The sequence below is a fragment of the Littorina saxatilis genome, linkage group LG7 (assembly GCF_037325665.1).
Source record: "Littorina saxatilis isolate snail1 linkage group LG7, US_GU_Lsax_2.0, whole genome shotgun sequence".
NCBI lineage: Eukaryota > Metazoa > Mollusca > Gastropoda > Littorinimorpha > Littorinidae > Littorina > Littorina saxatilis.
In genome coordinates, this window is record NC_090251.1 from 34,945,684 (window position 1) to 34,964,092 (window position 18,409).

Genomic DNA, 18,409 nt, shown 5'->3' on the forward strand with positions numbered 1-18,409 from the left:
AAAACATTCAGGGCAAAAACAACATTAAACACGATCAAATTACACGAAGACAACAACACCAACAACACCACCACCACCACCACCACCAACAACAACAACACCAGCAACAACAACAGCAACAACAACAACAACACCACCACCACCAACATATAACAACAACAACAACAACAACAACAACAACAACGACAACAACAGTCATATACCAAACCACTTATAGATCTATATAAATGCATGTGTTGTATTTATATACAAAAGGAAACTAATAACAATAACTGTTGAGGCCACATACACATATTATTCATTCGCTATAGGTATATAAGTACAATACTTACAAAACGACTTACCCATGAAGGCCTTGTCCAAGTGATAATGCAACGAGAATCACCACAAGTGAAACCAGCCTGTGAGCAAATACGAGATTCTTGGTAACCATCCAGCTGGTTATCGATGTCCTCATACAATCCATGCCTCGATCACTGCGTCACATTACAAATATATATCAATATCACATTTCATCAACATCTCTCACATGATTTGATATAATCATAATCCTTTCACATGTTTCTGTTCACCTTTTTTCCCCGTTTTGGACGTTCAGGCTTTGTCTTGTATGGTGTCATTCATCATTGTTGCCTCAGCTCAGAATTGTATTGCATAATTGCATAACCCGGTAACTTTTCATGGAAGTAGACTGTAGTAACTTATCAAATATCAATGCAGACAGGCGGACAGACAGACAGACAGAGGCAGGCAGAGATAGACAAACAGACAGACAGACACACAGACACTCAGACAGTCAGGAAGACAGAAAACAGACTGATTTCACCCACAAAGAAACCTTCTGTAGATAGTTTTTGTTACGGTTAACTTTGTAAGAATGTCTATACGCTCATTTTATGTCGACCATTACTTAAAAGAAACATTAAAATAAAACATGAACAAGAATCTAATATGCCATATAGCATAATAGTCAGTGTTGCTTGGCTAGTAGCTTCATTAGCCCTTGAGTAAAAACATTTCATAGAAGCGTAAAATAAACAAAGCTTAAAGTAATGAAATCGGCCTTACCGTCACTAGGAGTGCTTGTACACTACAATCTCTTGAGAAACCTCCTGCTCTGCGAATAACCATCTCAAAACTATAGTCATAAAAAAAGAGACAACAAAACAAAACAAACATCGAGCCAATGCCGATGCGCAGTATTAAAACAAGTGCAACCAAAAGCGGAGGAAATCATGGATACGCTGATAAGTCGATCTTTACGAGTACTTGCACACAACTAAAAATGTAAAGCTCTTGAGTTATCGCTTTCTCTATAAATACCTTCTGGTTTGTACATTATGAATCGTCCGCCACGTTATCATTGTGTCTCTAAGAGAACATGTATAAGTTTATCTTGATTTCCTACTGTTTTATATAGTAAATTCTATGGTTTTGTAAACATGTATCTGAATAAATTACTGTGTAAACCAAATATCATTTCGAAATCAGCCACACTATGCAGAGAAGAAGTCGTCGAGCCAACACCGATGCATAAGATAAAACCAAATGCAAACCCAAGGACAAGAGGAGACGTGTTATGCAGCAAAAGGCTAGAACCAGGAAGTAAAACAAATAGAGTTATGAAAGGCGGCACAAAATGCCCTTTCACGTTTGAAAATTAAAATGGTCCATGCTTCGGCGCGTTTGAAGGGTAAGTGTGTGTGCGTGTGCGTGTGTGTGTGTGTGTGTGTGTGTGTGTGTGTGTGTGTGTATATTGATTGATATATGTGTGTGTGTGAGTGTGTATATGTGTTTGTGTGTGTGTATGTGTGAGTTTGTGTGTGTGTGTGTGTGAGTGTGGTTTGTGTGTGTGGTTTGTGTGTATGTGTATGTGTGTGTGTGTGTGTGTGTGTGTGTGTGTGTGTGTGTGTGTGTGACTGTGTGTGTGTTTCTGTGTGTTTCTGTATCTGTTAACTAATAGAACAGTCGGTAATTGCAACGTTGAATGTTTACAATTGTGTTTGCAAGAGTGCAACTTCAGCAGAGTTCTATGAGTCTTGTTTGGGTCTTTTTATATTTAGTCAAGTTTTGACTAAATATTTTAACATCGAGGGGGGAATCGAGACGAGGGTCGTGGTGTATGTGTGTCTGTCTGTCCGTCTGTCTGTCTGTCTGTCTGTCTGTGTGTCTGTGGGTGTGTGTGTAGAGCGATTCAGACTAAACTACTGGACCGATCTTTATGACATTTGACATGAGAGTTCCTGGGTATGATATCCCCGGACGTTTTTTTCATTTTTCCGATAAATACCTTTAATGACGTCATATCCGGCTTTTTGTAAAAGTTGAGGCGGCACTGTCACACCCTCAGTTTTCAATCAAATTGATTGAAATTTTGGCAAAGCAATCTTCGACGAAGCCCGGGGTTTGGTATTGCATTTCAGCTTGGTGGCTTAAAAACTAATGAGTGAGTTTAGTCATTAAAAATCGGAAACTTGTAATTAAAATTATTTTTTTATTAAACGATCCAAAAACAATTTCATCTTATTCTTCGTCATTTTCTGATTCCAAAAACATATGCATATGTTATATTTGGATTAAAAACAAGCTCTGAAAATTAAAAATATAAAAATTATGATCAAAATTAAATTTCCGAAATCTTATTCCTTGTCGGTTCCTGATTCCAAAAACATATAGATATGATATGTTTGGATTAAAAACACGCTCAGAAAGTTAAAACGAAGAGAGGTACAGTAAAGCGTGCTATGAAGCACAGCGCAATCGCTACCGCGCCAAACAGGCTCGTCACTTTCACTGCCTTTTGCACTAGCGGCGGACTACGTTCAGTTTCATTCTGTGAGTTCCACAGCTTGACTAAATGTAGTAATTTCGCCTTACGCGACTTGTTACATTTAGTCAAGTTTTGACTAAATGTTTTAACATAGAGGGGGGAATCGAGACGAGGGTCGTGGTGTATGTGTGTCTGTCTGTCTGTGTGTGTGTGTAGAGCGATTCAGACTAAACTACTGGACCGATCTTTATGAAATTTGACATGAGAGTTCCTGGGTATGATATCCCAAGATGCTTTTTTCATTTTTTTGATAAATATCTTTGATGACGTCATATCCGGCTTTTCGTGAAAGTTGAGGCGGCACTGTCACGCTCATATTTTTCAACCAAATTGGTTGAAATTTTGGTCAAATAATCTCCGACGAAGCCCGGACTTCGGTATTGCGTTTCAGCTTGGTGGCTTAAAAATTCATTGATGACTTTGGTCATTAAAAATCTGAAAATTGTAAAAAAAAAATAATTGTTTTTATAAAACGATCCAAATTTACGTTCATCTTATTCTCCATCATTTTCTCATTCCAAAAACATATAAATATGTTATATTTGGATTAAAAACAAGCTCTAAAAACTAAAAATATAAAACTTATGATCAAAATTAAATTTTCGAAATCAATTTAAAAACACTTTCATCTTATTCCTTGTCGGTTCCTGATTCCAAAAACATATAGATATGATATGTTTGGATTGAAAACACGCGTACGCTCAGAAAGTTAAAACGAAGAGAGGTACAGAAAAGCGTGCTATCCTTCTCAGCGCAACTACTCCCCCGCTCTTCTTGTCAATTTCACTGCCTTTGCCGTGAGCGGTGGACTGACGATGCTACGAGTATACGGTCTTGCTGCGTTGCATTGCGTTCAGTTTCATTCTGTGAGTTCGACAGCTACTTGACTAAATGTTGTATTTTCGCCTTACGCGACTTGTTGTTTGTTAGTGTAACGCTAAATGAAAGAGTACTTTGTTCTGGTAATATATGCGTTAATTGTGCAACCCCTCAACGAGAAAGTAAGAATATATATTTATGCAACGAGAAAAAGCATTTGAGGTCCATGATTTTTCCTTTCGCATTATACGTGTTTAGAAATGTCACGATTTTTCCTCAGGGGACTACAAGCGTACAATTTTGCAATCCAGTCCTACCACTTTTTCCTTATCAGCTCATGTCCGTGTAGAGAAACCAAGTTCAACAAAACAAAATACATACATAAGCGGTGTGCGACCACTTTTATACACGATGGCAACAAAACCTCGTCGTCTCAATCAAGCCTTGTATTGCTGTTGGTTTCTTTTTTTGTCTACCCTTTTTCTGTTTGAAAGCTTTTGTGCTTGGTTGTTTGTTTAAGTTCTGTTGTCCTCCCTGCACTGCTTTTGAATGAACATATGTAAATGCTTAAACTTAGACGAACTGTGTTATCTCAGCTTCGATCCCATCGAAACACGCAGATTGACACACACGCAGACAGACACAGACAGACACACACATAGCCACGCCCTGACCCACACACACACACATACACATACACACTCACACACACACACACACATACACACACACACACCCACCCACACACACACGCACGCACGCACGCACACGCACCCACGCACAAACGCACGCACACACACACACACACACGCACGCACGCACACACACACACACACACACACACACACACACACACACACACACACACACACTCAACATAAAAACGCGCCGAAGCATGGACCCGTACACACACTCAGACCAGGATAACCGTGGTGTCATATTGAACATAAAGTCGACCAGAGAAAAGGTGCTATTCTACCGATACAAACTAATAATTATCTTCCTTGATTGTGCTTATGGGCAGAATATACCTGCGCAGTTTCAGCGGCACAGGCGACGCACTGCCTATTAGTTATGCCGCGATAGGGATTATGACGAGTACTTGGCCTGTTTTCCTTTCACGCAACGTGTAGCGGGCTGGGATACTCTGCAGTGCCTCGTCGGTATCCTTAGCGGATTATTACTTTATTCAGTTATTCTGCAGCATTTCTGCATAATGTCACCTTTCGCGAGAGCAACGTTTTTTTCTGCAGTAAAACAGTTTTACCGCAGTAAAATTGAAATCAAGAATGCTGCAGTAAAACGGTGATGTTGTTTTACTGGAGAAAAACTGTTTACACTTTTTCTTTAGCATTTTGGCATTATTCAGTTATTCTGCAGAAAAAACAGAAATGCTGGAGAAAAACTGTCTTTTCTGCAGCATTTCTGCATAATGTCATTTTTCGCCGAAGCAAGGGGTTTTTCTGGAGCAAAACATTTTACTGCAGTAAAATTGAAATCAAGAATGCTGCAGTAAAACGGTGCTGTTGTTTTACTGCAGAAAACCTGTTTACACTTTTTCTGCAGCATTTTGTACTGGCTCATTATAATGTTGGAGCACGCGAGCCCCCCTCTGTCGAGAGATGGACTCATCCAGAATTACCAATAGTTGTTTATTGGTACACTGCGGAACAAACTATTATACTATCCCAGGGGGCGACGAATACAAACGCTACTTTACAAGGTCGTTCGTTTTTCTCCAGAAAAACTGTCACAGACTATTCTGAAGAAAAAGTTAATCGCAATAATGCTGCAGAAAACCAAGTAAACATTATGCTTCAGAAAAACTGTTTTACAGCAGTAAGAAACGTTGCTTCGGCGAAAGATGACATTATGCAGAAATGCTGCAGAAAAGACAGTTTTTCTCCAGCATTTCGTTTTTTTCCAGAATAACTGAATAATGTCATAATCCGCCAAAAGCCAGTCCAAAATGCTGCAGAAAAAATGTAAACAGGTTTTCTGCAGTAAAACAGCAACACCGTTTTACTGCAGCATCCTTCATTTCAATTTTACTGCAGTAAAATGTTTTGCCGCAGAAAAAAACGCTGCTTCGGCGAAAGATGACATTATGCAGAAATGCTGCAGAAAAGAACGGGTTTTCTCCAGCATTTGTCTTTTCTGCTGAGTAACTGAATAAAGTCATAATCCGCTAAGGATACGTCGGTCCTGCTGAAGTTACATAGGTGAGCTTAACAGTTCGCTTGATTTCGATCACACCTGTCTACGCATATTTCTGTTGCGTATGCAGAAAGGCGTGTTGTTGTTTTTAGCAACGCTATAACTTGAGGACATGCCATTCGCGCAATGTTTTTTCTTTTGTGTTATGTACACTGGAGGCAATTCTAAATCAATTATGTACAATTCATGCCGTGATAAATTCAGGAATCCTTGGCTTGATTTTGTTTCTCCTCGGTTTTTTTCCTGGTTATAAGACGTTAACTGCGAAGCAAAACGTCCGAATGATAATATGATAAACTGACCTTTCTGGCTGAAGACAGGTGCGTGCAAGACAGCGTACATAAAAAAAAGTTGAAACAATAGAAACAGTAATTGCTTTATGAGCCCGCGTTAGCGTTCGTAGAGAACAATGAGTTTTGAGATTGTGTCAAAGGGCATACTATGTTAGTCAACAATTCAACCATCATTCACATATTTTTAGGCTGTCATTTAGAACTTCGAAGTTAACATCGTTGATTGACGCCCGAACATAGTCTTATTGAATGTTTACGAAGCGAAGCAGCTTGGGAGGGTGTGGAATACTCATTGATTGACTTCCATTTGAAATTCGAGGTTATCACGGTTGATTGACAACCGACAAAAGCTTAATATAAGCCCGACGGAGCGAAGGATGCATGGCCACACATTCATTTCCACATCTCCAGTGTTGAGCTTTCATCAAATGAGTTATCATTTCACAAACTAGGAGACTATAAAACTCGGACCTACCAACCAAGTAATCACAACCAGCCAACCAACAAATTAACCAAGCAACGAAGTGACCAACCACCCACCCAACCAACCAACTAAGCAAACACACAAACACATTTAGATGACGAAAATTCTGAGTTTTATGTGAATCAAATTTGAAAACAAGTTTGCACTTAAGGCAAGCTAGCGGGTAAGCGACCAGATATACATAGACAATAAACTAACATCAAGAAGAAAAGTAAACGCAGATTATTTACTGTAAGCAACGATTATGTTATGCTTATACAACTTAGACAAAATATGGCACATTAAAAAGAACATAGAGTTCTTATCTGCATGCATGACACGCACACGTAGGTATGCAATGCAATGCAAGTGTGTGTGTGTGTGTGTGTGTGTGTGTGTGTGTGTGTGTGTGTGTGTGTGTGTGTGTGTTTGTGTGTGTGTGTGTGTTTTATTTTCCCCAGTTTAGCACTACAATGTAATGATAATAGAAAACAATTATTAATGTGAATACTCTGTAAGTTGCCTGTGTGCCACTTCTGTTTCCAAATATATATCTCCATCTAATGACTCCTGAATATAGCGTCAACAGTGAGTATTAATAACGTCTAGGTTCTTTCAAACTATGCACATGGAACAACAAAAGCAATCGAGACAAGTTTGCACTTACTGTAAATACAATTGTTTGGGCGAACATGTTATGCGAGTCAAATCACAAAATATGATAAGAAAAGACAACACACGAGCTTGAGTAACAAACACAATTAATTTCGATCAAAATAAATATCATATCCAAATTCCACTAAAATGATTAACGCAGAAGTTATGCTGAAGTTTTATAAGAATAATAATAACTGGACATTTTTAAGTGCCTAACCTATGTCTTTAGGCCCTTTACAAAAGAACATATACAGAATAGAACAATTAAATGTACAACCTACATAAAATCAATCAATCAATATGAAGCTTATATAGCGCGTATTCCGTGGGAACAGTTCTAAGCGCTTGTCGAAGAGTTGTCAACACGGGACTAACAAAGAAACTAACATCTACAGACGGACACGAACCCTATCACACACTAGCAAACCCTGATAAACATACAACAAACAACTGTTTAACAACAATGTACACATCAATAGCTAGGTCCAAACAAAATAATATTAAGCAAAAAGGAAAACACCTCTCGCAGAGCACAGCACAAGAATGTCTATTTGGGCACAACACATCACGTCGAACATGAAAGTCGCAGCCAGCTACGGGAAGAACTGAGTCTTCAACCTACTCTTGAACGCGTCAAGAGAGGGGCTCTGGCGAAGCTCAAGCGGCAGGGAGTTCCAGACGGAGGGGCCCGCGGAGGGAAATGCACGCTGACCAGCAGATGCTTAAAGGTCCGTATGGTTAAACAATTAACCATACGGACAAAAAATCACAACATGTACTGTTCACACAGTTTTAATGCAGGTAATACTTCGTAGAACTTAACAGTCCACAAAGTTCAAAAACAACACCACACTTTAAAACAGCATTCCTCTGTTGCAGGGCTTCACACATAATTATTAAATATCACATGAAGTACATTTAATATTGTTCGGAGTATTAAAACATATTCACATGTTAAAAAACACCTGTCCAATGTAAATGCATACACTTGTTCTAATCTTAAAATAAATGAATATTCAACCTGAAAACAGCTTCGATACATTTCATGGCGCTCTGAATTAACAACTCTTGAAAAGGTGCAATGAGCGTGAACACGATATATGGAGAACATATACGAATACATAAACATAAATCAATGCGTTTTGAAGGGAATATTACATTTACAGTCTAAATACGAATTAGTATACATAACAATCGTATGCTAACCCTGTGAGTATCTGCATGTCACTAGGCAAGAGTACAAAATCCAAAACAAAGAAGCAATGTACAATAATATTGCTCTGTTGTCGTGATTCTGTTATATTTCAACATATGATACAATTATTTACAGCATGTACAGATCTCAATAGAACAATATTATTGTTTGATATTTCACATTTTACATGCAAACTCCAATTTGAACAAATCCTACTCCGAACATTTAGCAAACCCTGTGTGCATATAGACTGGTGATATCAAATAAAAAGTTAACATAGTGAATGAAAACAGTTATATTCAGTTTGAACAGTCAGTTGGATGTACAGTACCCGGCGAAAGAAACGCAACTCATTCGTGCCCACTGTTGCAAGTGATTTTTCGTCATTTTCAAATTGTCGTAACATATTAACCAGATAAGGTAAATCAAAAAGAAAAACAGATTCGTGGAGGAAATTTAACTGGCTCTATGATTAGTGCATAGTATTTAATCGTTTTTGTTCTTTACTTTTCTTTTTTTTATAAATTGTGTTATACAGGGTATAGGGGTCAAGCGAGTCGTGATTGTAGGCAAACGTGTCACTTCGACACGCTACAAAAACCGTACAAATGCATGTTTTTTAACAAGATAAAGACACACCGGCACGCACACACACACACACACACACACACACACACACACACACACACACACACACACACACACACAAGATAAAGACACACACACACACACACACACACACACACACACACACACACACACACACACACACACACACATACGCACAGTCTCTGAAAACGAAGACGCAGGCACTGGTGAACTGTCAACCAGCATAGTGCATACCCGGACATGATTATAAATGGTTGGCCAACCGCTGGTTCATGTCAACATTGTCCTGCCTTTCTATGCACACTATTTGCACAATTATGTAAATTATGGCGGCGTGAATTATGCAATAGCTCCAAATGTGCCCATGTGTGTTGTGAAAGTTTCGTAAATTTTTTTTCTCAAAATAAACAGGGAAAGAGAAAAAAGATCTGCGTGAATAACAAGTGCAAATTTTGGGATTACCCAGGATAAAATTACACCCTTGGCTTGTATTCATAAACGTTATATTTTCGAAGCCCGGCTTCGCCTGGGTGTTAGCAGAACCCTAAAGCATTTTAAGACGTGTGCTATTCAACTATTATCAGAGTTACCTCCCTTCTTTCGATAACAAAGAAAGAGTTACTTCCCTTTGCTTCTAGACATTTCCAGAGCGTCCTTATCCAGTCCACATAACTCAGCATCGAACTCCACTTTTAGCTGTATTTGGGAATTAAACAATTTAAAACAACCCATCCAAAATAGAGAGTGAATATGTGTGTGTGTGTGTGTGTGTGTGTGTGTGTGTGTGTGTGTGTGTGTGTGTGTGTGTGAGAGAGAGAGAGAGAGAGAGAGAGAGAGAGAGAGAGAGATAGAGGGGGGGGGGGGGGGAGAGCGAGGGACAGAAACAGAGACAGAGAAGTAGGTTCATATTATCTCAACAGCTGTGAATGTGACTGTACTGATCCGCATCAGCCTCTCTCTTCTGATCCCGTGTCCAGTCTTCACCGTGCAGCTCACTGTACTCGTCCGGGTCGCTCACGTGATCATAGTGACTCCCCTGAACCTTCTGCTCGGCTGCTGACTCTCCTCTGACGTCAAGCTCGTTGTACACGTCACCCGAAAGGACAGACGCTGCGGTCTTGTCGTGGTCTTCGTCATGATCAACAACTTCATATACAGACGCTTCAGATTTTGTAGCTTCTGGCGAAGACTGCGCGGGAATAGTGTTCTTGGCCAAAGAATACTCTGTGTCGTCTTGAAGGCGCGCCTGCTTCTTGTCTGCTGACTTTTTGGTGTGATCCTCGGTGATATTTTCGTAACCAGGCTTTCCTTTTGCGGCGGTTCGCTTTCCTTTGGCTGCTTGTTTACTTGCGTGCATTGTGCGCGAGCCATCGGCGATCGCTGCAGCTTTACCTGTGGTAGGATTTGACATGGTTTTGGTTGGAGGAACAGCGTACTCGTCTTCGTCATTCGGGGATTCGACTCTACGTGGAGAGGTGTCGTCGGAGTTCGGAGTAGCTTTGGGAACCTGGTCGTCATGTGTGTGGTCATATGTGTCATCCTGGTCCTTCTGGTTCAAGGGGCGAGCTTGTGTGTGGTCGTAGGTGTCATCGAAGCCTGGATACGAAGTAGAGCCTGCCTGGTTTTTCACAATATTGTCTTGAGGTCCTGTGTGGTTGTAGGTGTCGTCGGACGTAGCTTTAGAGTTCTGCAGATGCAGTCGATCTGATTTTGTATGGTCGTAAGTATCATCGGTGGAGGGCGCAGAAGCCTCGTTCTTGGTTCCTTTGAAGTTTGCCCCATTGTAGTAGTCATGGCTGCCATCTGACTTTATCTCATTAGCAGGCGGTTCTGCGAATTCGTAGACACTGTCTTGTTTGCTGTTTTCACCGTTCTTTGCTACTTCTTTCGTCTGATCGCCAGTTGTTGCCAGTTCGTAAGCATCCTGAGAGTGGTTGTTCCCGGGATGTCTCAGGTTCTGGTGAGTGTGTTTGGGGAGTCCTGCAGAATTCACAGCAGTGGCTAGGTTCACGTAGGGTTCTTCTGGTGCATTGTAGATGTGGTCTGTATCCTCGTCGCTTTGCATTTGCGCGCCTGGCGTTTGGACTGTAAAATATATAATCACAAGTCGCGTAAGGCGAAAATACAACATTTAGTCAAGCTGTCGAACTCACAGAATGAAACTGAACGCAATGCAATTTTTCAGCAAGACCGTATACTCGTAGCATCGTCAGTCCACCGCTCATAGCAAAGGCAGTGAAATTGACAAGAAGAGCGGGGTAGTAGTTGCGCTGAGAAGGATAGCACGCTTTTCTGTACCTCTCTTCGTTTTAACTTTCTGAGCGTGTTTTTAATCCAAACATATACCTCTCTTCGTTTTAACTTTCTGAGCGTGTTTTTAATCCAAACATATCATCTCTATATGTTTTTGGAATCAGGAACCGACAAGAAATAAGATGAAATTGTTTTTAAAACGATTTCGGAAATCTAATTTTGATCATAATTTTTATATTTTCAATTTTCAGAGCGTTTTTAATCCAAATATAACATATTTATATGTTTTTGGAATCAGAACATGATGAAGAATAAAATAAAAATAATTTTGGATCGTTTTATATTAAAATAATTTTAATTACAATTTTCAGATTTGTAATGACCAAAGTTATTAATTCATTTTTAAGCCTCCATACTGAAATGCAATACCGAAGTCCGGCCTTTGTCGAAGATTGCTTTGCCAAAATTTCAATCAATTTGATTGAAAAATGAAGGTGTGAGAGTGCCGCCTCAACTTTTACAAAAAGCCGGATATGACGTCATCAAAGACATTTATCGAAAAAAATATAAAATACATCCGGGGATATCATACCCAGGAACTTTCATGTAAAATTTCATAAAGATCGGTCCAGTAGTTTAGTCTGAATCGCTCTACACACACACACGCACAGACACACACACACACACATACACCACGACCCTCGTCTCGATTCCCCCTCTATGTTAAAACATTTAGTCAAAACTTGACTAAATGTAAAAATAAAACTTACGTCAGGACTGGAAATAATTCGACTCAATTCCTCTATCAGTCTGCTGTGAGAGATTTCTTAGAACTGTTCGATAGTTGCTGCATGTCGACCATTATGTCCGACTCTATGTCTGTCTGTCTGTCTGCCTTTCTGTCTGTCTGTCTGTTGGTATGTATGTCTGTCTGTCTATCTGTCTGTCTGCCTTTCTGTCTGTCTGTCTGTTGGTATGTATGTCTGTCTGTCTATCTGTCTGTCTGTCTGTCTGCCTGTCTGCCTTCCTATCTGTCTGTCTGTGTTTCTCTTTGTCTCTGTCTTTCTCTGTCTGTCTGGGTGTCTTTGTATCGGTCTCTCTCTTGTCTCTATCTGTCTGTCTGTCTGTCTGTCTGTCTGTCTGTCTGTCTGTCTGCCTGCCTGTCTGTCTGTCTCTCTCTCTCTCTCTCTCTCTCTCTCTCTCTCTCTCTCTCTCTCTCTCTCTCTCTCTCTCTCTCTCTCTCTTAAACTAACATGTGCACTTTCAAAACATATTTTACCTTCTGCATGAATAATGCTTCAAACATAATTGTTGATCGTCTTCGCAAAACACATTGCAATACATGTTGTAATGCAAGCAAACAAACCTTTGCTGTTTTCATTGAAAACCCAATTAGGTGCTTACCTAATGTGGCGTGGCACTAGTTATTGGCTATAGTTGCATTACCTTAGTGTAAACCGTCATAACAAATATTGAGTAGCATTTGATAGTAAAAAGCAGCACCATTAAACAACGTAAACAAAACATACCTGAAGTTATGAATTGGTCATCGGGCACATAGCCAGAGTTGGAAACCGCTCTTCGAGTGCTGTTCGGAGAGGCAGATCTGCAAGGACAACAGAATTCAGAGAGTTCACGAATTGTTTACCCTATCCATTTGACAACAATCTTGAGACTATGAATTATGTGCACATCTACGGTATTGGGGGAAAATTTGAAAACCTGTAACCTACATCATTTTAAACTGCTACTCTCTTTGAGGCTTAAATTAATATATATTGTGTATGAACGGTTACGCGTTTGAAGAAGGTAACTATATGGTCTGCTTTGTAACAAACTTGTAAATGATATCTGGACCGCAAAACAGCTTCTTAACAAATGGTGCTCCACAGTCGTTCACGTAAAATCTTGATTATCTCCCTTTCTTCATAACCCCAGGTAACGCATGCCTGTCCACCACATAATTCAGTTCTTTGAATATCATAGGCGATTGTGAAAGACCAAATAACGATGAGGATGCTTGGTTCTGCTGGACAGTTAAAAACGAAAGAAAAACTTGTAAGCCTATCTCCGCAATTTACGAATCGGTTATTCTTTGCTTTAATTTGCATAACACATGACGTAACACCAACATATTACTTCCTCACTACTAACAGATATAAAAGGATATTTGTTATTGTCTTGTGCCTTTTTATTTATTTATTTATTTATTTAATGATCGATCTATTTATTTATTTATCTATTTGTTAACTTGTTTATATATTTATTAATTAGTTATCATTTATTTATACATAGATTGATATATGTATTTATTTATGTACTTATGTATTTATTTATCGATTAACACAGGTAAAAAGAAGGAAAGTAACTAACAGGCGCTTGGTTTTTCTGAAGTAATGTGCCAGCCAAGTTTTCGTTTTATCACCGTCATCATTGCGTCTTCTTAAGATGATGATGATGACGACAACAGCGATGACGACCACGACCAGGATGGCAGCAATGGTGATACCAGCAATAGAGGCAGAGCCAATGCCTTCTGTGTTGTTACTGACAAGTGCGTCTGATGCTGTGCTGTCTCCTAGAGAGAGAGATATAGAACATAGGTGGTGCATTTGTTGCTATAATACTTACTTTTAAAGCACAAGCAATACCAGCGAGTAATGTGGACCTGCACTTTTGTCCTGTCGCTTGCAGGTGGGGGCGTAATGTTTTTGTGGTTTTTTTGGGGGGGAGACAGAGTAGAAACATATATGTGTGTGTTTGTGGGTGTGTGTGTGTGTGTGTGTGTGTGTGTGTGTGTGTGTGTGTGTGTGTGTGTGTGTGTGTGTGTGTGTTCATGTTCTTGGGTTACTCCAAAAAAACAATGGTCCAATTGATACGTATACAAGTATACAATCATATTTACCTTGTACCTGTGTACTCATGGACGTAGAAAAGATAGTCAGTGTGGTAGCTGTGGCGGTTGTTGTAGGATGAGAAGTAGGAGGAGGTTTGCCGGGTTCCACATGGTACAGGATATTGTCCACGTAGATTGCATTGTTTCCATTATCACCACAGGCGTAATCTTCGTTGGAAATTCTCTCACCTTTGAAATATAGCTAAACAGAAATTGGATTCACCAATTATGCACGACATTGAAATAAAAAAGACGTACATTTTGATATGATATACGACCTGTGTTAGCACAAAACGGCTTTAAAACCCGTTTTGTGGCATCTGAGAGGAACATGACACCTTCACCGTTCAGCTTGCCATAAGTTCACTGTTAGACTCATTAGATTCAAATTAGATGTTTGTTTCCAATGACATGCAAAACTTGTTTCGTTTCAGTCTTTCTGATTGTGTGTTAATTTTAACGCGGGAACATTGATTTTGCGAATTTGATTTTTGGGGTGCCTGTGTTGAATGTACCACTGTATAGATAACACCGTACAACGTACAATCAATGTGTTTGTTACATAAGGTAGGGGATTGATTTGCCTTCTAAGTCATTACTGGTTTTACAATAAATGGCCTCATCACAAAGATCGGCACTTAAACGTATCAGCCATGAAACAATTCTAGCCAACCACCACGCAAACGTCGGAGTGATAATCAGTGTATCGCTCATGTGCACTTTCCTTCCCTGGTACATTTCTTGACCTATTGCCACACATTAAACATGAACTGGGTTATATTTATGTCAAATACTTTCCCCAAATTTTGAGACAAACAGAAAATCGAATTGCTTTCTTCCTGGAGAAAGCAAGCTATCAAATTGTATGACACTACCTATTGTTTTGTAAGATTGTTGACATGTGAAGAACTGGCAGTGTTAAAAATAGGGTTGATACAAATAAAAACATAAATCTTGGCTGAATCTAAAAGAAAAATACTTTGTGTCATTCGGCTTGTCGGTTTTAATTAACCATTTAAGTTAACCTTGATTGATGGACACACACATACAGAAGAAAGGAAACACACAACAAAACAGCACACACAAAAACATGCAAACAAGCAAACACACATTCTTTCTAACACAAAAGAGCCCACGCGCATCTATTTGTTCCCGGTGTAGGATCCGGTCCGGTCCCCCCTCTGAAGTAGTCCACCGGGGGACCAATTCGTGGCAAAAACTGCACTATAATGGTCCCCCCTTTGACATCCAGCCTCGTTTTCGACTGTCCCCCTGGGAGATTTTGGTCCCCCCTCGCATCCAAAATAGGCCCCCTCTCGAACTGGTCCCCCTCTTTTCTAACCAATGTAGAGCTATGTCAGTATTTATTTTAACTTTATTGTTATAGTGTGTGTCAACTCAGTAGAAAACGTGACTCTGGATCTCTCTCACTCTCTCTCTCTCTCTCTCGCCCCCCACACTTTCTCTCCTCCCCCCATCTCTCAAACACACACACACACACACATTATGCACGCACGCACGCACGCACGCGTGCACACTCAGTGGGTCAAGGTTACAGTGTCAAATCTAAACTTTTAAAAGTGATTTAACTTCGTAGATTTGCCGTTCTATGTAGCCTATACTTTTGTTTTTTATTTTCTCTTTTCTTTTTTTTGTGGGATGAGAAAACGGTCGCCACGCTTCTTGACACGTCACGTGACTCGTGTCAAAGATGCCTATAATTATAAGTCCACGACAATTCATTCCGTCAGCCAGTCTTAGTTTTTCATTGACTATCATCATGGACGACACTCTGTAAGACAACGTGTTGAACTATTTGAAAAATGGCACTTACCCTCTACTGACATAGCTCTACATTGGTTAGAAAAGAGGGGGACCAGTTCGAGAGGGGGCCTATTTTGGATGCGAGGGGGAACCAAAATCGCCCAGGGGGACCAGTCGAAAACGAGGCTGGATGTCTAAGGGGGGACCATTATAGAGCAGATTTTGCCACGAATTGGTCCCCCGGTGGACTACTTCAGAGGGGGGACCGGACCGGATCCTACACCGGCATGAGAACCGCTCTCACTCATTAAAAACAGGAAATCAAAGAAAACTTTGAAAATACGCATTACCTTGTACATGCCTCCTGTGCAATTCAGATCAAATGAAAAGGTCTCATGAAAGAAAGAAGCTGTTGTTGTATTCCATAACCTTGAGCATGTATCGCCTTTTCTTTGGAGAAGAGACAACCTGCAGCCATCATCTTTTTCAAGGTAGTATTGAAACTGCAGTCGACACCGATATCCTGGTAGCTGAGGTTGCAGCCAAGGACTTTCCAACACACCTTGGTCTCCTGTGTGATGACCTCCGACGTTCAGACTGGTGAAATATTCCCACGACCAACGATTCGCCCAGTAATCTTGAATCAACCCAAATCACTACACTTTCAGCACAATGAGATACCGACAGACAAACCAAAAACACACCCAAGGACAGACACATACACCACACAAATACAGAGACACATGGACACACACACACACACACACACACACACACACACACACACACACACACACACACACACACACGTACGCGCACACACACACGCGCGCACACTCACAGACACACATTTAGGACGATCAGCGAGACTCACTGAAAATAATTGAGACGGAAAACAAACGAACTGACAAAAACACAAGTGTGCATACATAAGGGAGGGCCCCATAGGGGGGGTATCATCACGATCACGGGAAGGGAAATTTTAGCTTTCACGATCACAGTTACCTTGATTTTTGTTTTCACGATCACGAACACCAGTGGCAAATCACGGTCACGGTAAAAGTTGCATGTACACAATTACAAAGCACGTGTCAAAGTAAACACAACCACACAGTAATTCGCTCCTCTGGATCTATTGTTTATTCAACACAACACTTTTTTATATTTAGTCAAGTTTTGACTAAATATTTTAACATCGAGGGGGAATCGAAACGAGGGTCGTGGTGTATGTGCGTGTGTCTGTGTGTCTCTGTGTGTGTGTAGAGCGATTCAGACTAAACTACTGGACCGATCTTTATGAAATTTGACATGAGAGTTCCTGGGTATGAAATCCCCATACATTTTTTTCATTTTTTTGATAAATGTCTTTGATGACGTCATATCCGGCTTTTCGTGAAAGTTGAGGCGGCACTGTCACGCCCTCATTTTTCAACCAAATTGGTTGAAATTTTGGTCAAGTAATTTTCGACGAAGCCCGGACTTCGGTATTGCATTTCAGCTTGGTGGCTTAAAAATTAATTAATGACTTTGGTCATTAAAAATCTGAAAATTGTAAAAAAAAATAAAAATTTATAAAACGATCCAAATTTACGTTTACCTTATTTTCCATCATTTGCTGATTCCAAAAACATATAAATATGTTATATTCGGATTAAAAACAAGCTCTGAAAATTAAATATATAAAAATTATTATCAAAATTAAATTGTCCAAATCAATTTCAAAACACTTTCATCTTATTCCTTGTCGGTTCCTGATTCCAAAAACATATAGATATGATATGTTTGGATTAAAAACACGCTCAGAAAGTTAAAACAAAGAGAGGTACAGAAAAGCGTGCTATCCTTCTTAGCGCAACTACTACCCCGCTCTTCTTGTCAATTTCACTGCCTTTGCCATGAGCGGTGGACTGACGATGCTACGAGTATACGGTCTTGCTGAAAAATGGCATTGCGTTCAGTTTCATTCTGTGAGTTCGACAGCTACTTGACTAAATATTGTATTTTCGCCTTACGCGACTTGTTATTATTTTTTGAATTCTCTTTCATACACACCTAGAAATACATATCATGATTTGTAATCAGTAACAAGAATGTTGTTTTCATTGTTTTCTCTCTCTCTCTCTCTCATACAGACACTCACAGGAATATTCACTCAGCAGGGGCGGAGCAGTTAAGCCAGAGGGGGGGGGAGGGGGGGCGGATTACAACCTGGGGTCCAGGGCAAGGCCCCGCTGGGGGGTCCGGGTGGCTTAGCCCCCCAGAAGCTGAAGAGATTTAGCTATTTTATGAACAATTTATGGCTTATCCTTGATTTTAAACATGATCAACTGGTGTCAGCAGCCACTCATTATTTCTTTTAAAGTTAGTATTATTTTTTTTTTTGACAGCCGGGGGGGTGGGGGGGGGGGTCCGG

At 40.1% G+C, this 18,409-nt stretch overlaps 2 protein-coding genes across 2 annotated transcripts in view; both read right to left on the reverse strand.

The window, feature by feature from the left end:
* Window positions 1-1,596, reverse strand: part of LOC138971285 (uncharacterized) — a 13,097-nt gene extending 11,501 nt beyond the window's left edge. Inside the window, exons 1-2 of the mRNA XM_070344000.1 lie at window positions 1,069-1,596; window positions 345-476 (exon numbers count right to left, since the gene is read on the reverse strand). Coding sequence (XP_070200101.1) covers window positions 345-466 — 122 coding nt within the window. The 5' untranslated portion in view covers window positions 467-476; window positions 1,069-1,596. The remainder of the gene's footprint in view (window positions 1-344; window positions 477-1,068) is intronic.
* A 6,829-nt stretch (window positions 1,597-8,425) lies between these two features.
* LOC138971286 (uncharacterized) lies at window positions 8,426-16,625 on the reverse strand. Its single transcript, XM_070344001.1, has 5 exons — window positions 16,347-16,625; window positions 14,242-14,434; window positions 13,710-13,914; window positions 12,866-12,942; window positions 8,426-11,168 (listed from the first exon to the last, which is right to left on the reverse strand). Exons 1-5 carry the CDS (start codon window positions 16,353-16,355, stop codon window positions 9,997-9,999), a joined length of 1,656 nt encoding a protein of 551 aa, XP_070200102.1. The 5' UTR covers window positions 16,356-16,625; the 3' UTR covers window positions 8,426-9,996.
* Window positions 16,626-18,409: the final 1,784 nt, after the last annotated feature.

Coding starts and splice junctions, on each gene's coding strand:
- LOC138971286 (XM_070344001.1), bottom strand. Junction 13,915..14,241: donor CATGAGTACACAGGTACAAG/GTAAATATGATT, acceptor CTCTCTCTCTAG/GAGACAGCACAGCATCAGAC. Junction 11,169..12,865: donor TGACCAATTCATAACTTCAG/GTATGTTTTGTT, acceptor TATATTTTACAG/TCCAAACGCCAGGCGCGCAA.